At 39.4% G+C, this 23,079-nt stretch overlaps 1 protein-coding gene across 1 annotated transcript; it reads left to right on the forward strand.

Annotated features, from left to right (window-relative positions):
* The first annotated feature begins 4,964 nt into the window (after positions 1-4,964).
* Positions 4,965-21,704, forward strand: lrrc73 (leucine rich repeat containing 73). The gene is made up of 6 exons (XM_062995925.1): positions 4,965-5,321; positions 9,160-9,320; positions 9,505-9,627; positions 10,079-10,179; positions 17,087-17,282; positions 21,330-21,704. The coding sequence occupies exons 1-6, from the start codon at positions 5,050-5,052 to the stop codon at positions 21,398-21,400; spliced, it is 924 nt and encodes a 307-aa protein (XP_062851995.1). The 5' UTR covers positions 4,965-5,049; the 3' UTR covers positions 21,401-21,704.
* Positions 21,705-23,079: the final 1,375 nt, after the last annotated feature.

Raw genomic sequence — 23,079 nt, forward strand, 5'->3', positions numbered from 1 at the left:
CAACTTGGATTATAAAGTGTTATAATGATATTTAACTTTAATTTAATATGCCAACATATACAGTGTATCACAAAAGTGAGTACACCCCTCACATTTCTGCAAATATTTCATTATATCTTTTCATGGGACAACACTATAGACATGAAACTTGGATATAACTTAGAGTAGTCAGTGTACAGCTTGTATAGCAGTGTAGATTTACTGTCTTCTGAAAATAACTCAACACACAGCCATTAATGTCTAAATAGCTGGCAACATAAGTGAGTACACCCCACAGTGAACATGTCCAAATTGTGCCCAAATGTGTCGTTGTCCCTCCCTGGTGTCATGTGTCAAGGTCCCAGGTGTAAATGGGGAGCAGGGCTGTTAAATTTGGTGTTTTGGGTACAATTCTCTCATACTGGCCACTGGATATTCAACATGGCACCTCATGGCAAAGAACACTCTGAGGATGTGAGAAATAGAATTGTTGCTCTCCACAAAGATGGCCTGGGCTATAAGAAGATTGCTAACACCCTGAAACTGAGCTACAGCATGGTGACCAAGGTCATACAGCGGTTTTCCAGGACAGGTTCCACTCGGAACAGGCTTCGCCAGGGTCGACCAAAGAAGTTGAGTCCACAGTTGAGTCCACGTGTTCGGCGTCATATCCAGAGGTTGGCTTTAAAAAATAGACACATGAGTGCTGCCAGCATTGCTGCAGAGGTTGAAGACGTGGGAGGTCAGCCTGTCAGTGCTCAGACCATACGCCGCACACTGCATCAACTCGGTCTGCATGGTCGTCATCCCAGAAGGAAGCTGACGCACAAGAAAGCCAGCAAACAGTTTGCTGAAGACAAGCAGTCCAAGAACATGGATTACTGGAATGCCCTGTGGTCTGACGAGACCAAGATAAACTTGTTTGGCTCAGATGGTGTCCAGCATGTGTGGTGGCACCCTGGTGAGAAGTACCAAGACAACTGTATCTTGCCTACAGTCAAGCATGGTGGTGGTAGCATCATGGTCTTGGGCTGCATGAGTGTTGCTGGCACTGGGGAGCTGCAGTTCATTGAGGGAAACATGAATTCCAACATGTACTGTGACATTCTGAAACAGAGCATGATCCCTTCCCTTCGTTTTCCAACAGGATAACGACCCCAAACACAACCTCCAAGATGACAACTGCCTTGCTGAGGAAGCTGAAGGTAAAGGTGATGGACTAAACCCAATTGAGCACCTGTGGCGCATCCTCAAGTGGAAGGTGGAGGAGTTCAAGGTGACTAACATCCACCAGCTCCGTGATGTCATCATGGAGGAGTGGAAGAGGATTCCAGTAGCAACCTGTGCAGCTCTGGTGAACTCCATGCCCAGGAGGGTTAAGGCAGTGCTGGATAATAATGGTGGTCACACAAAATATTGACACTTTGGGCACAATTTGGACATGTTCACTGTGGGGTGTACTCACTTATGTTGCCAGCTATTTAGACATTAATGGCTGTGTGTTGAGTTATTTTCAGAAGACAGTAAATCTACACTGCTATACAAGTTGTACACTGACTACTCTAAGTTATATCCAAGTTTTATTTCTATAGTGTTGAAATCTATAAGAGTCTTTTCAATGAAAAGATATAATAAAATATTTGCAGAAATGTGAGGGGTGTACTCACTTTTGTGATACACTGTATAAAGCTTGTTTTACAATATTTATTACAAGAACATTATGCTGAACGTAAATATAAACTAAGGAAATTTAGGTTTAAGTAAAAACAGGCCTGCCATAAATTAAAAGCTACTGGAACACAGATGTTCCTGTTTCTTCCTTTTTTTCTTGCCACTGTCGCCCTTGGCTTGCTCAACAGGGGTTTGTGGTCTGTTGGTCCTGGATTCTGTAAAGATGCTTTGAGACAATGTCCATTGTAAAAAGCGCTATACAGATAAATTTGACTTGACTTGACCCTGTCCATAGCAGGCTTTTGTTGCTCATCACATAGACAGAAAATAAAAACAGGATTTTTCTTGCCTTTCATCCTTTAAGCAGTGGCAGCTCCTGCCAAATCTCTCAGGAAGGGGGGCAATTGTTGCGATGATGGCCAAGGTGACCCATTGAATGGGTAAATTAAAGCTTAAATAATTAACATCTTAAGTCATCTGTCAGTTTGCCCTCACAAATAACTTTGAACATGGAGAGAGACCAGCTTTACCATTAATCATAAAATTAAGTAAAGCATTCACACTAACAATTTATCAATTTAACTTCATCAGATAGCATTTTATTTTAGGTGCAGCAGATCCAGAATAAAGATTGGCATCGGGGCTGATGTGCAATGAATAAAGAAGTACAATTAAACAATTGGGGAGATACAATAAGTGCAATCACAATTCACAATTTAAAAATTACATTACTTACTTGTAATTTACTTGTAACTTATATGACACCCCCCCCCCCTTTGTAGATACTTGCTTGTTTAAATGTTTAAATTCTTTAATTGCTAATTTATCCTGATTACTACTACGACCGAATGCCATTTCCTTTAATGACACGATGGAGTTGCTCCGAACTGAGGTGATGGTAGTCATGCTGACGAGATCGCTACACCAGGTTACGTGTGATACAAGCACATAAGTGTGAGCCCTCCCGGACCCCATTCAGATTGTATTGCAGCGCCTACAGTTCGAAAAAAGGAGCCTTAACATCAGCCTTTTGGGGCGATTTCAGTATGACTGAAATCAAAAGGGGCGGTACTGTACAAAATCAACAAAAGGGGCGGTACTGTACAAAACACAACTGGACGCTGATTGGACTAAGATATTCTCAGGCAAGACAGACTGTCCAGAACAGTCACAGCTGTGATAAAAACATTTCTTCCCTTTGGTGGTGCGTCGCCCGATCGCCCTAAGGAACGAGCCACCCTTGCCTTTAAGCCATGCCAAAGTAAAGCTTCTTGGACAGTCACATGTTCCAGAAGCTTCTGATATATTGCATTTTTTTGGTCACAGATAATAAGGAGCTGCATGAGAGATCTGCACTGAGATCTCAAGACTGCCACAACATAATGTCTCTGATTAAATATGTATTATATATATATATATATATATATATATATATATATATATATATATATATATATATATATATATACAGGGGTTGGACAATTAAACTGTCATTTTAGTGTGGGAGGTTTCATAGCTAAATTGGACCAGTCTGGTGGCCAATCTTCATTAATTGGACATTGCACCAGTAAGAGCAGAGTGTGAAGGTTCAATTAGCAGGGTAAGAGCACAGTTTTGCTCAAAATATTGCAATGCACACAACATTATGGGTGACATACCAGAGTTCAAAAGAGGACAAATTGTTGGTGCACGTCTTGCTGGCGCATCTGTGACCAAGACAGCAAGTCTTTGTGATGTATCAAGAGCCATGGTATCCAGGGTAATGTCAGCATACCACCAAGAAGGACAAACCACATCCGACAGGATTAACTGTGGACGCAAGAGGAAGCTGTCTGAAAGGGATGTTCGGGTGCTAACCCGGATTGTATCCAAAAAACATAAAACCACGGCTGCCCAAATCACGGCAGAATTAAATGTGCACCTCAACTCTCCTGTTTCCACCAGAACTGTCCGTCGGGAGCTCCACAGGGTCAATATACACGGCCGGGCTGCTATAGCCAAACCTTTGGTCACTCGTGCCAATGCCAAACGTCGGTTTCAATGGTGCAAGGAGCGCAAATCTTGGGCTGTGGACAATGTGAAACATGTATTGTTCTCTGATGAGTCCACCTTTACTGTTTTCCCCACATCCGGGAGAGTTACGGTGTGGAGAAGCCCCAAAGAAGCGTACCACCCAGACTGTTGCATGCCCAGAGTGAAGCATGGGGGTGGATCAGTGATGGTTTGGGCTGCCATATCATGGCATTCCCTTGGCCCAATACTTGTGCTAGATGGGCGCGTCACTGCCAAGGACTACCGAACCATTCTGGAGGACCATGTGCATCCAATGGTTCAAACATTGTATCCTGAAGGCGGTGCCGTGTATCAGGATGACAATGCACCAATACACACAGCAAGACTGGTGAAAGATTGGTTTGATGAACATGAAAGTGAAGTTGAACATCTCCCATGGCCTGCACAGTCACCAGATCTAAATATTATTGAGCCACTTTGGGGTGTTTTGGAGAAGCGAGTCAGGAAACGTTTTCCTCCACCAGCATCACGTAGTGACCTGGCCACTATCCTGCAAGAAGAATGGCTTAAAATCCCTCTGACCACTGTGCAGGACTTGTATATGTCATTTCCAAGACGAATTGACGCTGTATTGGCCGCAAAAGGAGGCCCTACACCATACTAATAAATTATTGTGGTCTAAAACCAGGTGTTTCAGTTTCATTGTCCAACCCCTGTATATATATATATATTCATTGTTTTTTGGATAAATTTCCCTGTGCCATCACTATCTTGAAACTAGACCCAACTAATCGCATCCCCTCCACAGCACAGTAGTATACAGTGGTGTGTAATTACATCAGTAGCTCTGGGCTCATTTTTCCTTCTTTTAAACATGGTCAGTGGTGACCTACACTGAGGCGCTTAGCACAAATTCCTCACTGTAAACCCACACCAGCGGATAATCCACAGCGCAACACACGCTAATACAGAGCACCAGTGCTTTATTTTACTGGCAAGTGGGTTCCTTCTTCTTCTTTTTTTCAACAGAACCTTGGTGAGAACCGACATCTGGAAGGATTAGCATTGTCTGGATGGAGAAAGGCGTCATATCACAAAACAAAAGACAGAAGTTGTCATTTGTAAACCGTGTCTGTAGAGTCGTTAAAGGAAGTCTTGAACGCTGCACAGCGGAGTTCTGGATTGTTCGACGGCAAGACAAGAACACAATGCGTTAGGTTTAGCTCCTTTTTCTTGACGCTATTGTGTTTTTTTGTATGGTTAGGGGTTGTTTTATCGTGTTCTTCCTTTTTTATGCTGAAGTGACCTACCTTACTTCATTTTACCTGAAGCAAGGATGCTGTCAACTCACCCAGTTAATCACTCGTGACTTCCAGCTTCAGCACTATGCTGCCCGGCTCTATTCAGATCACAGGAGAAGCGCTGTCCGGAGCTGAAATCAGAGATATATGTGACAGCCTGAAAGAGAACAATGTGAGGTTGCTGTCAGTGCGGGGATGTCAGTTTTCCGACCGGGACTTTGGCCGGGTATGCCGCGGGGTATCCGAGTCCCGGTCGCTGGCACAGCTGAATTTGAACCTGGGTGTGGTGTCGAGTGGCAGCCGCGCTAAACAGCTAGCTGAGGCGCTCCGAGCCAACAGATCCATCCAGGCTCTATTGTAAGTGTGTTCACATAACATTTAGTGACCAGGTTAATAGCTACACCGTTTACCCACATTTTGTATATACATATATACATAAACAAATATACATAAAATGCTGTAGTTGTACCATATTTAATGGCCAGTGAGTTCATACCTACAAGGCAGGTGTACCATAGCACTGGCAAGTGTACATTCAGCCAAACTGGTGTAACATTTGGAATTTTAAAAAGCTGTTTAGTTACAGAGCTTTAACATTTCCAAAATGGATCTTGAGCAGAAAAGTCTAGACCAATGACATCACATATGCAGGGGGTACCTCAACTCCTAATGGTTAGTGGTGGCATAAACCTGAAGGTGCATGATGTAGCCCAGACAGACAGACAGACAGACAGACAGACAGACAGACAGATACAACTTTATTGTCATTGATCAGTACAGGTACAAGGCAACGAAATGTATGTAGCATCTACAAGAAGTGCAAATAGTAGCATAAGAAGAAAAGTCTAGACTAATGACATCACGTATGCAGGGGGTACCTCAACTCCTAATGGTTAGTGGTGGCATAAACCTGAAGGTGCATGATGTAGCCCAAATAGATAGACAGACAGACAGACAGATGGATAGATAGATAGATGGATGGATGGATGGATGGATAAATTGTCATTGCTTAGTACAGGTACCAGGCAACGAAATGTATGTAGCATCTACCAGAAGTGCAAATAGTAGCATTGTGCAAAGAAGAACAGAGAATATCAGTAAGCATATATCTATGATTAATTTGAATACAAAGTTATAACTATAGCTATTTACATATATGGAAATTATATCTATATACATAGTACTACTGTATATACATAATAGCAATAATAACAATAAGCATATGAATAAAAATGGGTATGTATTATAATAATAATAGTAATAATAATAAAGATTAGTTAGGTATACATTATAATAATAACAGTAATAATAATAAAGATTAGTTAGGTATATATTATAGTAATAACAGTAATAATAATAAAGATTAGTTAGGTATATATTATAGTAATAACTAATAATAATAAAGATTATTTAGGTATATATTAAAGTAATAACAGTAATAATAATAAAGATTAGTTAGGTATATATTATAGTAATAACTAATAATAATAAAGATTATTTAGGTATATATTAAAGTAATAACAGTAATAATAATAAAGATTAGTTAGGTATACATTATTATAATAACAGTAATAATAATAAAGATTAGTTAGGTATATATTAAAGTAATAACAGTAATAATAATAAAGATTAGTTAGGTATACATTATTATAATAACAGTAATAATAATAAAGATTAGTTAGGTATATATTAAAGTAATAACAGTAATAATAATAAAGATTAGTTAGATATATATTATAGTAATAACTAATAATAATAAAGATTATTTAGGTATATATTAAAGTAATAACAGTAATAATAATAAAGATTAGTTAGGTATACATTATTATAATAACAGTAATAATAATAAAGATTAGTTAGGTATATATTAAAGTAATAACAGTAATAATAATAAAGATTAGTTAGGTATACATTATTATAATAACAGTAATAATAATAAAGATTAGTTAGGTATATATTAAAGTAATAACAGTAATAATAATAAAGATTAGTTAGGTATACATTATTATAATAACAGTAATAATAATAAAGATTAGTTAGGTATATATTATAGTAATAACAGTAATAATAATAAAGATTAGTTAGGTATATATTATAATAATAACTAATAATAATAAAGATTAGTTAGGTATATATTAAAGTAATAACAGTAATAATAATAATAAAAGATGTGTAAATAATAACTATATGACTGTAACTATAACTACATAAGGATGGTGAAAAATAAGTATAACTATACATATGTATGTATGACAGTTGTGTAAAGTGCAGTTGCAAATGATAAATAATTATAACAGTCCAGTGTGTAATCTGGGGTGTTGGTAAGGTGCAGGTGCAATGATAAATAATAATAATAATAGTCCAGTGTGTAATCCCGGGTGTTGGTAAAGTGCAGGTGCAAATGATAAATAATAATAATAATAATTAATAATAATAATAACAGTCCAGTGTGTAATCCCGGGTGTTAATGGTATTAATAAATCCATATAATGCGGAAAAATATCTCAATTCACATGAAATTATCTCTTAATTTAAATGTTAAGAGCATGCAGCTCAAGAAGTGTCAAGGATACATCTTTATATTTGATGTAAAATGCCAGATGATGAATGTTACAAGTGTGACTACTTAACTCATGTTCCATTGTGCTTCCAGTGCATGTATTCTTTTTAAATTTACTTACACAATGTACTGGCGGCACGGTGGCTCGGTGGGTAGCACTGTCGCCTCACAGCAAGAAGGTACTGGGGCGGTCCGGGTCCTTTCTGTGTGGAGTTTGCATGTTCTCCCCGTGTCTGCGTGGGTTTTCTCCCACAGTCCAAAGACATGCCAGTGAGGTGAATTGGAGATACAAAATTGTCCATGACTGTGTTCGATATAACTTTGTGAAATGATGAATCTTGTGTAATGAGTAACTACCGTTTCTGTCATGAATGTAACCAAAGTGTAAAACATGACGTTAAAATCCTAATAAACAAACAAACAAACTTACACAATGGACAAACACACATTTGTAATTAGAGAATGTAACAAAACATATCTGTTTATAAGCAAAGATTGGGGAAATTATTTAGACAACAAAATACTCTCATTCTTGGTAGAAAATAATTCAGAAGCATTGTACAGTAGTTTAATTTCAAGCCATATCTCTTGGCAAATTTTCTGTTATTCTCCAAGGTCACCTTCAAACTTTTTATAAACATTTTCATAAATGTTCTATTAGATTTGTTGTGCAAGCATCTTCTTTTTAAACACAGCACTATTGGCTTTAAGTTGCTGTCCTGGTTAAACATCCATTTAGTTCCCTGGACGGTAAGATTAAATTGTACTTTAATATATCCTGGTTTTTCACTTTCCACATGGATAAGTTTAATGTCCCAGTAGTGTTTGTGGAGAAGCAGCCCCATATAATGATGCTCCAACCTTCATATTTTACTGTGAGGCGAATATACAAAGGCACTTTCTCAAAACATGATTGGCTAAATTATTGCTAAAGAGATTACTAGTACATTATATCACTTATTTTCCAAGAATTCCTGCAGTAACAGTAATTCATTTCTTCCTAATTGTTTGTTTGTTTATTAGGATTGTAACGTCATGTTTTACACATTTTGGTTACATTTATGACAGAAACAGTAGCTACTTGTTATACAAGATTCATCAGTTCACAAGTTTAATGTCAAACAGTTTTGGACAATTTTGTATTTCCAATTCACCCCAATTCACCCCACTTACCCATGTGTTTGGACTGTGGGAGGAAACTAATACTCCCAGAGGAAACCCACACAGACATGGGGAGAACATGCATACTCCATACAGAAAGGACCCGGACTGCTCCACCGGGGAATCAAACCCAGGAACTTTTTGCTGTGAGGCAACACTGTTTTAACTATTGTTTAATTCATTATCCTGGTTAGTGTGGCAGCAGGTCCGGTTTCACTAGGTGCAAAGCAGGATTATTCTGGACAAAGCACCAAATCTTCGGCTGTGTCTGTGGGGGATGGCCAAAGCCCTGTAATCATGCCTGTGTAGACACCCAGCTGGCCGATGTGGTGGGCTAGCATAATAGACAGTGGCGTCACCCCAGCGCCTCTTAAAACACTGTGTTTTCAATAAAACTTGAAATGAAATGTCAGGACTGGACTGGGATATTCATTTGCATAAAATGCCCTCTATCTGTCTCTGTGCTTATTTCAGTTTACATGGAAGCCCTCTTTTAGATGCAGGCTTGGTCACTCTGAACACAGCGCTGACAACTCACCCATCGCTGGTGTCCTTGGACCTGGGAGACTGTATGCTCGGAGATGAGGCAATCCAGCTGATCTGCGGCATGCTACCACCAGACGGGGCCAAATCTGGTAAATAATAAATACTGGTATAATTAAGTCTTGCCATGAGTTTAACATGAAGAAGTATTAAAGAGCAGATTACAAGTATTACAAATATTTATTTGCAAATAATAACATTTTGTGCATAATTTAACAGTTGATGTGTACACTTAAATTCTGATTTGTTGATTTGGTTTATATTTTTGATATTCAGGTCTCAGAGAGCTAACACTAAGTGCAAACCCAGCAGTAACCACCAAAGGCTGGGCTCGACTGGCTATCGCAGTGGCACATAGCTCCCAACTAAGGGTTCTCAATCTGGACTACAATCCATTAGGTACACATACATATAACACTGTGGATAGATACTACTACATCAGCTAATATTTCACAGTGGGCTTCATATTAGGAGTGATAATGACAAACTATCATTGTTTATTCCATTTCACTGTTTCTTTTTTTTACTGGTCAGGGCTGTGGGGGGTGTGGTGCCTCACCGAAACACTGGGTGCAGGGCAAGAACACATATTAGATAAGGCCCCAATCCACAACCTACACTCATACATTCGCTCACTTGGGGACAAGTTAGAATAGCTAACTGCTTGTTTTTAAAAAGTGGCACGAAAGAAGAGTACCTGAAGGAAACCCACATGGATACCAGAACCTAGGTTGCTTTGCGGCATTAATACAATATATTTGGCTTTACTTACTGTAGCTAGTATGCTGTTTCAGCATGCCAAAGCATGACCTCTGTCTCACTTTCTACTTTTGTACCATTTTATCTCTAGGGGACCAGATTGCTGGAATGCTGGCAGTTGCTGTGGCTTCCAGTCGGACTCTGGAGGTTTTAGACTTGGAGGGAACAGGGCTCACAAATCAGTCAGCACAGGTAATTAGTACATTATAAAAAAAGCTACATAATAATAATAACAATAATAATAAATACTTGATCTTTTATTATTCAAAATTAAGCACTATGGAAAATCAACACCAAAACAAAAAAGCCTCATAAGAATTCATATTAATTTTTATTTCTAATATATGTTTATCCTTTTAAACAGGATTACTATACAGCGCTCATTGGTGTAAATTAGTGCATTTGCCATATTTTAGCAAACAAACAGTAAAATGTGCAAATATTTGTTGCCTTTAAGTACATATATGTACATATACACACACACAATTATTTATTAGGTACACCCTTATAGTATGTACATGCATTGTTATTTTATAAGCAGCACCTAAAAATTACTCACTGCACTTACTGTAGTTCATCTGGTGCTCTGTACTCGCTTATCAACTGCTGTACCCAATAATCAACTGAATGGAAACCATGGACCCCCATTTATCAGATGTTATTTGGGTGGTGGACCATTCTCAGCGCTTCAGTGACACTATCATGGTAATGACATGGTAATGTGTTTGTTGTATTAGGTGCACCAGTAAAAATATATTAAATAAATTTAGCCAAGTCTGTATTAGGGTCAAAAATTCAGAAAAACTAAACAGTGACTTTGTAATATATGTTAGTTTCATGTCGATTTGCTTCCCTGCATAAAAAAAGCACTAACGGATGACATTTAAATGTACTTGCATGTTTAAGAATACTGCTTCTTTTGAGGACAGAATTATTTTTCAACCCGTCCCACATTTATTTAGATTTTAATGACTGTAGGAGAGAATAGGCTCATAATTAGCTCATGCAATCTAAACGCATCCAATGATATTCAGCATCTTTGCATAAATTAGTGCAGTATTTCAATTAATTTTAGGATAATTATTCATTCATTCACTTTCACGTTTTACCACTTCTTTATGCTGGTCAGGCTTGGGGTAGTTTCAAATTCACTGGGCACAATGCAGTAACACCACCCGGAAAGGACGTCAATTCATCATGGGGCCTTGTCATTTCATCCAAAACTGGGAATTTGAACACTGTATTTAAGCAGTAGAATAAAAGTAGAATAAAATCAATTAATACATCATCCTAAATGGGTACTTTAAATGTCACAAGCATGTGGCACTTAAAGCTACAGCTCTAATGCTATTGTTGCAATTTGACATTAACCTTAAAAGGCTTGTGGACCTTTTGTAATGACGGAGACTTCTACATTCATGATCTTATACAAGTCACAGTAATGGACAAACACAACCTAGCCTAATAATATAGCAATTCTACTTTTTATGTCTTTATTAAACACTTTGATTGATCATTGACAGTCCTGTCTGGAAAAAGTATGTGAACCCTAATAACACAATAACTGGTAGACCTGCTTTAGTAGGCATAACATAAACTGCATAATACGCTGTGTTCAGAATACACATGAAATTTATTAAGATTTGAATTTAGTTATGCAAATGACATAAAAATAAGAGTTTTTTTACAAGATAAAATAATGTTTCTTGAATACAATATATAATGGTAAATATAACAGCCTCTTTGCCTATGCATCTTTTTATTTCACTATCACAGAACTAGTGAGGTTTTTTTATCTTTGCTGATGCTGTTTGCAGCATTACTGATTGCCATAATGAGAGCCACTTTTAACTGCTTCTGACATCCATCTAAGTATACTTGCTGCTTCAGAATTGCCCATAAATTATTAATAGGGTTTAAAGTGTGTGAATAAGCAGGCCACTCAAACATCTGGTTATGAGCAAACTACCTTTTCTTGAAGCATTAATTAGTAAAGTGTGAAGCAAGAGGTGGTGCATTGATTGTTTTGCATGAACATAAGTGTTTTTCCTTACTTTTGCTTTATGGCCCTTCTACCATGGCAATAATCGTTACTCCAAGTAGGTGCAGTACCTTTCAGTTCAGTTTTACTCCATCTTGCACATTAAAAGGGCTAGTTAAGTTCGTCATTCATCTGGCTGAGAACATGACACCACCACTGCCTTGTTGATGCTGGGGTCGCTTTGGAGCACAATGGCTGTTCATGACACAACCACTAGACCATTTATCTGGTCTATTTAATGTTGCTTGGCACTCTTCAGGAAATATTGCCTCTATTTAATGTATTGGTAGCCCATTTTATCCTTAGTTCTCTGTTTATACTTTAATTTTAAGTTATTTTCTTTTTCTTCCAATTCGCAGGCTTCAAATATTTTCTTGCTAGTTGACATAGGTGTTTTTGCACCTTGTCTTTAAATTTTTCTGAGATCCCAAGATTTAAGTTTCCCTAACTTCCGCACATTTCCTCTGACCATCTTTGATATTCTGCAGAAACCTCTTTACTGTGCAATGATCACGTGGATATTTTTAGTGTTGGTCTGTTTTTTTTCCAGATACAACTTCTGTTCTCTGCTGTAATGTAAGATCTGGAGCAGCAGCTGTGCTAAATAAGGACAGGATAATAATAAAGGACATATTGGCATGTAACCGAAAATACAACAGTGACTAACAAATCTGAACACATTGTGAAGAAAAGGAAATGGGTCAAGGTTTGAACACATTGTTATATAGTACCAAACTGTTTTATAGAGCATCAGTAGCCCAGGTGTTAACGTACAATGTAGAGCCCCATTATGAATGTTTAAATTAATTCAAAATTGTTTGTCATTACAGAGGGCAAATGTGTTTATCAATTACTAAGCATGAGGATCACAACACGTTTCTAAGCACTTACTATAGAAATCCAAAATAAAGGGTGTTCTGTACAAACTCCACCAGGGGGCAATGCTCACTCAATCCAGTTTATGAATGGGCAGTGGCCCTGTCATGTATTTAAACCTCTCAAAGTGGCTATGTTTAATGTAAAGATTTTCTTCAATCTGATTAAATATATACCGATTATAGATTAAGGCCGAGGTGTTTATATGTACATTCTACTCAACAATCTCATAAAAAATCTGTTTACATGCATTACAAGTAATCCGATCTAAAATGAAGCACTTGTAGAGTACCACTTGGAGTACATGTTACTATGACAACAAGCATCCCGTCCAGTCAGAGTAAGATAAGCATCAGTATGTTACCTGAGTGGTTTAGTTAGTGTGTTTATTTTCTAAATTGTTTTAAATTATGGACTCAGGAAAATGTACTTCAGATACACTTAAGGTGCATTCCAGTCACCCCTGTAGATCCTTGTGAACTACTCAGAGAATTTAAGTAAAATTGTAAACCATAGGAAGTGAAAGCATTCAAACCGTGAATAAGATTGCAGTCAATGTGATGCCTATTTACATGATGATGTTGCAGGGCATTTTGAATGAAGTAATTTAACCAACTGAAGTTCTCTTAGCCAATTTCACAAGATTAGTGTGTAAGAAATACAAGGACACGTGTAGGGACCCTGTGGAATAGAATTCAGCTTCATTAAAGAAGGAGCGAATGTAAGATGTCATGTCCTGCAACATTCAGAAATACATGAACAACTCATTATTGCATGCTTTATGCTGTATATTCTGCTATTAGTTTATTACCTGCTAAACAAGTTTGCAGCATAAACTTTGTCACTTCTGCAGACCAGTTTTTATTATGTGTACTGTCTGGAAGTTCCAAACTTATGGCACATCATCAGACTAGCCTGCCCGTGGGAGAGTAAAACCAAATTTTCATCCAGCGGTCTGAGCACTATTATTAGGACAACAAAGCTTGTGTTACTGCACAAGACCTACAGTCAAACCAGAAAGTCTGTACAGCCCTTTCACCTTCTCCACGTTTTATTACATTACAGACTCATTCTATTATATACTGAGTTCTTTTTTGCCTCAAACATCTACACACAATCACCAATAATTACAAGGTGAAAACAGGGTTTAGAAAATATGCGATTTGATTTTACTGACAAAAATCGTTTATTTAGGGGTTACATATCTGTACACACCTTTAGCCTAATACTTGGTTGATGCACCTTTGGCAGCAATTACAGCTTCAAGGCATCTTGGGAAAGAAGCTATGAGCTTGGCACACTTGTTTCTGGACATTTTTGCTTATTCCTCTTGGCACATCCTTGCAAGCTCCTTCAGGTTGGATGGGGAGTCTCGGTACACAGCTATTTTCAGCTCCTTTCAAAGATGTTTGATTGGATTCAAGTCTGGGCTCTGGCTGGGCCACTCAAGGACATTTACAGACTTTCTCTAAAGCCACTCCTTTGTTCTCTTGGCTGTGTGCTTCGGGTCGTTGTCATGTTGGAAGGTAAACCTTTGCGCTCCAGTCTGAGGTCCAGAGCGCTCTGGAGCAGGTTTTCTTTAAGGATCTCTGTGTACTTAGCTGCATTTATCTTTCTCTCTATCAGAACTAGTCACCCTGGTCCTGCTGCTGAAAAACATCCCCACATCATAATGCTGCCACCGCCATGCTTCACCGTAGGGATGGCATTAGCCAGGTGATGAGTGGTGCCTGGTTTCCTCAGTTCAATTTCGGTTTCATCAGACCAGAGAATCTGGTAGGATTTAAAGAAAGCAGTTTCAGCATGACGGTATACAGTGTATCACAAAAGTGAGTACACCCCTCACATTTCTGCAGATATTTAAGTATATCTTTTCATGGGACAACACTGACAAAATGACACTTTGACACAATGAAAAGTAGTCTGTGTGCAGCTTATATAACAGTGTAAATTTATTCTTCCCTCAAAATAGCTTCATATACAGCCATTAATGTCTAAACCACCGCCAACAAAAGTGAGTACACCCCTTAGTGAAAGTTCCTGAAGTGTCAATATTTTGTGTGGCCACCATTATTTCCCAGAACTGCCTTAACTCTCCTGGGCATGGAGTTTACCAAATCTTCATAGGTTGCCACTGGAATGCTTTTCCACTCCTCCATGACGACATCACGGAGCTGGCGGAGATTCGAGACTTTGCGCTCCTCCACCTCCTCATCCGCCCCAAAGATGTTCTATTGGGTTTAGGTCTGGAGACATGCTTGGCCAGTCCATCACCTTTACCCTCAGCCTCTTCAATAAAGCAGTGGTCGTCTTAGAGATGTGTTTGGGGTCATTATCATGCTGGAACACTGCCCTGCGACCCAGTTTCCGGAGGGAGGGGATCATGCTCTGCTTCAGTATTTCACAGTACATATTGGAGTTCATGTGTCCCTCAATGAAATGTAACTCCCCAACACCTGCTGCACTCATGCAGCCCCAGACCATGGCATTCCCACCACCATGCTTGACTGTAGGCATGACACACTTATCTTTGTACTCCTCACCTGATTGCCGCCACACATGCTTGAGACCATCTGAACCAAACAAATTAATCTTGGTCTCATCAGACCATAGGACATGGTTCCAGTAATCCATGTCCTTTGTTGACATGTCTTCAGCAAACTGTTTGCGGGCTTTCTTGTGTAGAGACTTCAGAAGAGGCTTCCTTCTGGGGTGACAGCCATGCAGACCAATTTGATGTAGTGTGCGGCGTATGGTCTGAGCACTGACAGGCTGACCCCCCACCTTTTCAATCTCTGCAGCAATGCTGACAGCACTCCTGAGTCTATCTTTCAAAGACAGCAGTTGGATGTGACGCTGAGCACGTGCACTCAGCTTCTTTGGACGACCAACGCGAGGTCTGTTCTGAGTGGACCCTGCTCTTTTAAAACGCTGGATGATCTTGGCCACTGTGCTGCAGCTCAGTTTCAGGGTGTTGGCAATCTTCTTGTAGCCTTGGCCATCTTCATGTAGCGCAACGATTCGTCTTTTAAGATCCTCAGAGAGTTCTTTGCCATGAGGTGCCATGTTGGAACTTTCAGTGACCAGTATGAGAGAGTGTGAGAGCTGTACTACTAAATTGAACACACCTGCTGCCTATGCACACCTGAGACCTAGTAACACTAACGAGTCACATGACATTTTGGAGGGAAAATGACAAGCAGTGCTCAATTTGGACATTTAGGGGTGTAGTCTCTTAGGGGTGTACTCACTTTTGTTGCCGGTGGTTTAGACATTAATGGCTGTATATTGAGTTGTTTTGAGGGAAGAATAAATTTACACTGTTATATAAGCTGCACACAGACTACTTTTCATTGTGTCAAAGTGTCATTTTGTCAGTGTTGTCCCATGAAAAGATATACTTAAATATCTGCAGAAATGTGAGGGGTGTACTCACTTTTGTGATACACTGTATGTGTATGAGTTTTGTACTTTTGAATGATAGTTTAGCTTCTTTATCTACACTTACATTATTTATATATATTTGCATAATATACATTTATGTGAAGCCGAACGTCAACGTGTACAGCCTTTTAAAATCTTAGTTATAATTGTAATTAGTATCTAAAATTTCTCTTTTTTAATAAGCCTGTTTCACATTTGACACCTCCTCTGAAAACCGACATAAAGTGTGGAGATGGTCCTTTTATTTTTTCTTGCTTTTCATGTGGGTTTAGTCTAGGAAGAGCTTGTGGGCAAAACCAGTACTACTAAAGACAACTCATAGCAGGAGGAACGCCCACACATGATCAAAGTGCACCACATCAACACTGACAGGCTTGCTTGTCTCTTCTCATTTGCTGAGTGGGTGAGAATAAGGAAGAAAACTTTAGTGTGTTACCTCCTGCTGAGCTAGCTGACCAGCACAACGCCCAGTGACTTGGTGATTAAAGAAATAGATGACATTAAGTCAGAGTTGTGCTTCCACAGAAGTGTGTATGAGTGCAGCTGAAACAAAAATGAAGTAAAGCAAAGGTTTGTTGATCATGATATTAGTAAGCTTTTAGCTATCAATCAAACAGTGGTCATAGTAGTTAAAAATACATGTATGTTATTTAATAAAAGACCAAAATTTAATTTAAGGAGATCCAAGAAGCAGGGTTTGCATAAACTATGTTCAGTTCTCTCTTATTATTGCATCAGGTCTTCCTTGACATGGTGGAGAACTACCCAACTTGCCTACGTGTACTGGTGCTAGCCGAGAACGCCATCAGCCCTGAGCTGCAGCAGCAGATCTCTGACCTCCTGTCTGAGGGCGAGGAGGATGAGGACAGAGAGACAGAGGCCCACAGCTGCTCGATCAGCATGCGAGAGAAACATGCCTGGATTCCTCACAGCAGTAAGGGCTGATAACTCTCTCCTGCTCCTTCTGCTTTAGACTGAGTGAAACTCTCTCATTTCCTTCTTTTTTTCCGTATTTGAGGAAGAGTGAGTCAGTGGGTGACTCTGAAGAACTGAAGAGTTGGTGTTTAGAGTAATACAGGGGTATCTGTAGCCTTTTTATGTGCAATATAAGCGCTAAGGTTTTTATTAGATAGCAGGGGGATTCTGGAGCACCACAGCACTGCAGTAGTTGGTTGTACCTCACTTAACACTCTGTCCCAAACCCTAGGAATTCATGTCCAGTTGAAGTTCTTATTGAAGTGACCTGAGCAAAATGCACAGAATCTGCTCTACCAAGACAAGGTTGAGTGTTAATACAGCTTAGCAGTCTCATAACATAGTACATAGGCTTCCAAATGCTATACAGCCAAAAGTGTGTGGACACCTTTCCATGAGCTTATTGGACATTCCATTGTAAACCATGGGCAGTATAACAGAGCTGCTTCCCATTTACAGCTCCACTCAGCCCTCACCTTTGGGGTGTGTCTGTCAAAGGCTGCCTTCTAATCAGCATTCCAAATGTTTGTTTGTTTATTAGGATTTTAACGTCATGTTTTACACTTTGGTTACATTCATGACAGGAACGGTTTCTACACTCACTGTTCATTTTATCAGCTCCACTTACCATATAGAAGCACTTTGTAGTTCTACAACTATTGACTGTAGTCCATCTATTTCTCTACATACTTTTTTAGCCTGCTTTCACCCTGTTCTTCAATGGTCAGGACCCCCACAGAACCACCACAGAGCAGGTATTATTTAGGTGGTGGATCATTCTCAGCACTGCAGTGACAATGACATGGTGGTGGTGTGTTAGTGTGTGTTGTGCTGGTATGAGTGGATCAGACACAGCAGCGCTGATGCAGTTTTTTTTAAATACCATGTCCACTCACTGTCCAATCTATTAGACACTCCTACCTAGTTGGTTCACCTTGTAGATGTAAAGTCAGAGACGATCGCTCATCTATTGCTGCTGTTTGAGTTGGTCATTTTCTAATCCTTCATCAGTGGTCACAGGACGCTGCCCACGAGGCGCTGTTGGCTGGATATTTTTGGTTAGTGTACTATTCTCAGTCCAGCAGTGACAGTGAGGTGTTTGAAAACTCCATCAGCACTGCTGATCCACACATACCAGCACAACACACACTAACACACCGCCACCATTTCAGTGTCACTGCAGTGCTGATAATGATCCACCAACCAAATAATACCTGCTCTGTAGTGGTCCTGGGAGGGTCCTGACCATTGAATGACAACATGAAAGGGGGCTAACAAAGCATGCAGAGAAATAGATGGACTACAGTCAGTAATTGTAGAACTACAACATGCTCGTATATGGTAAGTGGAGCTGATAAAATGGACAGTGAGTATAGAAACAAGGAGGTGGTTGGACCTTGTTTTGTTTACAGGGGCACAGGCACTGGAACAGGAAATGTTTACACAAAGGTGAAAGCATAAGCTTTGTCTTATAGAACTGATGTTATACACCACTTAGCAATGGGTGAGGCCTAAACACTTATACTCAGTAATTAGGTGGGGTGTCCAAATACTTTTGGCCATATAGCACTTGTCAGTTTTATCGCTAAAATAAAAATCAAGTGTGCTTATTAATTGTGTACTGTAGTCTAAAGTAATAAGTATACTGCAGGTTTATCACATTTGGTCAGACTTGAGGTCAGATCACAAAAATGACACCAATTAGATTCCAGTGAAAACTAGGTGTCAAAGCTAAAGGTCGTATTACACATTTCTGTCCCCTTACTGTTCAAACGAGTGTAATAATTTAGTCAGTTTTAAACTGTAAAGTGACCTTTCACAGCAGAATGATGAATGTGACAGGGGCAGAGTTGTATGAGCTTGAAAAACATTACGCAGTCACATATGCTAATAGTAACTGACATTACAGAACAAACAGGAAATACTTTTTTTTGACTAATGCTTATAAATTTAATTGTAATGTAAAATAATCATAGAACTGGAAAATCATAATAAGATTGTTCACATGTGCTATAGCAAGAGGAAAGAAAGAAAGATTCAGAACACTATGGTAATCTTTAAACCAGTATAAACAGTGAATATTATAGTATTTTCATTCAGTTTTATGCCTTATCCTGGTCAGGGTTGTGGTGGGTGTGGAATTACCGGGTGCAATGCATTACCCCAATCATGTCTGTATGTAGATGCCTGACCGTCTGGCACTATTTGTTTATTTATTCATTTTACTTTTATTTAACCAGGCAAGACTATAGAATCAGGTTCTTATTTACAATGGCAGCCTGGTAAGTGCCAATGAACACTTGTGGAAAGAAAAGGGAGTGGGACGAATAAAACAGAAAGATGCCACAGCAGTAAAGTACTAGCGCTGAGATCCAGGGATATGAGGGTTTCGAATATTAGTCAGGCATCTCCACCGATTTAATTAGCTAATTTCTGCAAAGGGGAGGGGGGTTGTTGGATAGCCATTGGAAGGTGATTCGAACCGGAGTGTTCAGGATCTCAGCGCTGGTGTGCTAGCGGAATATCCCGCTGCGCCACCTGAAAGAACATTTCTCTACACAAATCTCTAATTCAAGTCTCTAATTATCTTCAGTACTGTGACATGTAATTTAGGATAAAGCACAACATTGCAGAAGTCTTACGAGAAGTCTTTGCTAAACAAAATGACATGCTACTGAGCTAACACTGTCACTTTACAGAGAACTTGCCAGCATTAACTTGGTAGCTGTGTGAGCTGAGCTGGGTTCTAGGGCTGTGTGTGTGTGTAAAAAAAAAAAATTGCTAATTATTAGGAGTACTTACTCTTTAACAGCAAATGACAGCACTAGATTTTTCTGTGCTCTTATCATGTAGCACTGTGTATATACACCGATCAGCCATAACATTAAAACCACCTCCTTGTTTCTACACTGACTGTCTATTTTATCAGCTCCACTTACCATATAGAAGCACTTTGTAGTTCTACAATTACTGACTGTAGTCCATCTGTTTCTCTACATACTTTTTTAGCCTGCTTTTACCCTGTTCTTGGTCAGGACCACCACAGAGCAAGTATAATTTAGGTGGTGGATCATTCTCAGCACTGCAGTGACATTGACATGGTGGTGGTGTGTTAGTGTGTGTTGTGCTGGTATGAGTGGATCAGACACAGCAGCGCTGATGGAGTTTTTAAATACCTTGTCCACTCACTGTCCACTCTATTAGACACTCCTACCTAGTTGGTCCACCTTGTAGATGTAAAGTCAGAGACGATCGCTTATCTGTTGTTGCTGTTCGAGTTGGTCATCTTCTAGACCTTCATCATTGGTCACAAGATGCTGCCCACAGGGCTCTAACACACCACCACCATGTCAGTGTCACTGCAGTACTGAGAATGATCCACCACCCAAATAATACCTGCTCTGTAGTGGTCCTGAGAGAGTCCTGACCATTGAAGAACAGCATGAAAGGGGGCTAACAAAGCATGCAGAGAAACAGATGGACTAGTGTCAGTAACTGTAGAACTACAAAGAGCTTCTATATGGTAAGTGGAGCTGATAAAATGGACAGTGAGTGTAGAACAAGGAGGTGGTTTTAATGTTATGGCTGGTCAGTGTATTTCAAGAACAAGCATTTCCTTACCTGTATTAATGCACCAGTATAAAACCAACCCTGGAACCCTTTATAATAACTGGACTGTTGCGTGTTAGAATACATGTGAATATCATACACGAGTGTTTGCGGTACATCGATTACATTATCAGCTGTTGAATTACGTCGAATAAGTGAAATTCAGTATTAAACCAGGCTAATACTCTAGGATCTGCAGAGCTGTGGTCCTCCAGCACCTGAATTTAACACCCCTGAATAGCTTGTGAGTCAGTATGTGGATAAACGTAGCATTATACTCTGTGTACTCACTGTAAAAAAAAAATCACAGCACTAGAGACTGAAGTAGCCTTTTTTTTTCCTGTCTGGTTCAAATGTTCAGTTATAAACGTTTCCTCCATGTCTCTGACCCTTCCAGACCTCAACTCCCAGATGGTCCTGATGACATCAGGACAGGGTGAGAGCTATTTGGCAGAGACTGAATTGTGATAACTGGAACTGCCTTTGGTTATAGGTTTGCACTGCACGGCACTACCGTCAGACCACGTAATGACGTGCAGCCACTCATAATGCATGATCTGTAGCACTTAGTGATAGACTTTTCAAAACTGGCACACGGAGAGAGAAAAAAAAAAAACCTCAACCACTAAGTGACTTATGATTCTTGATAGTAAATTATTTATTTGCCTGATGTACAGTTTATTTATAACAACTATTAAAGCAACAGTATGCTCTTGCTTAGATCAGCTAAGTAGGGTTGTTGTGATGGCCTGAATAAATCTATTTACATTTTTCTAAGTGCTGTGTCCCGTTCATTACCACGTCCAATGTCTACTTAATAGTTTATAGTGAACATCAAGATAACACACTTCTTCTAAGTATTTTTATTGTCTAACCTTAGTGGGCTTCTGTTCATTTCTTTTTAAGGAGCCAAACATTCTAATCCTGTCCTCCTTCATCATACCAAACCCATCCATTTTAAAAGCATCTAAAAGGATTTCATCCCCGACAGTAGGGATGTTGACATAAAAAGTGCTGTTTCTACAGCTCCGGTGCAGAGCTGATCCTGCTGTTTATACCCTTTAGGACGACTGTGATCCGATTAAAGCTTTTGTGCATCATGCATTTCAATCCTGTTCACAAATATTGAAATGGTAAAGAGGGGATGATTTGCTCTCTGATACCCTCCAGAAATGTAGCATTTCAGGAAATAATCATTCAAGATTCAACAAAACTGAAGATACACCGATCAACCATAACATTAAAACCACCTCCTTGTTTCTACACTCACTGTCCATTTTATCAGCTCCACTTACCATATAGAAGCACTTTGTAGTTCTACAATTACTGACTGTAGTCCATCTGTTTCTCTGTATGCTTTGTTAACCCCCTTTCATGCTCTTCTTCAATGGTCAGAACCCTCACAGGACCACTACAGAGTAGGTATAACTTGGGTGGTGGATCATTCTCAGCACTGCAGTGACACTGACATGGTGCTGGTATGAGTGGATCAGACCCAGCGGCACTGCTGGAGATTTTAAGCATGAAAGGGGGCTAACAAAGCATGCAGAGAAACAGATGGACTACAGTCAGTAATTGTAGAGCTATAAAGTGCTTCTATATGGTAAGTGGAGCTGATAAAATGGACAGTGAGTGTAGAAACAAGGAGGTGGTTTTAATGTTATGGCTGATCGGTGTATGTACATATTTTTCCATTAATTTAGTTTTACCTGTTCATGGTCGTGATGAGTCCAGCTTCTCTGGAATCACTGGATGCATTGCCTTCGCAGGGCTTCGGTTTCGGCCACGCCCACCTTAGGCATAGCCAGTCATGTCTGTATGTAGATGCCCGACTGGTCAAAAGCACAGCTGGTTATTCGAACTGCTGGATCCCAGTGTACACTTATTTTTTGTTTTTAGCTTTAACTATGCAGATTTCAGCTCCCACATTTGCCACTTTTTACGTTTTAGCAACTGTAAACACTTGATTCACCACTCACCCTCCTTTTCTCACTCTATGCCTGAAGATTAAAGTACCAGCTTAATATTTGGCCTTTACACCAACTACTTACCAAATCTATTTAATCAACATCAAAACAATAGCCAATTATAGTAGACCCTTGAGTTACATTTCGGGTTACGAGCAATTTTTTTCAACGTAATGTACG

Source organism: Trichomycterus rosablanca, chromosome 5 (genome assembly GCF_030014385.1).
Source record: "Trichomycterus rosablanca isolate fTriRos1 chromosome 5, fTriRos1.hap1, whole genome shotgun sequence".
Lineage (NCBI taxonomy): Eukaryota > Metazoa > Chordata > Actinopteri > Siluriformes > Trichomycteridae > Trichomycterus > Trichomycterus rosablanca.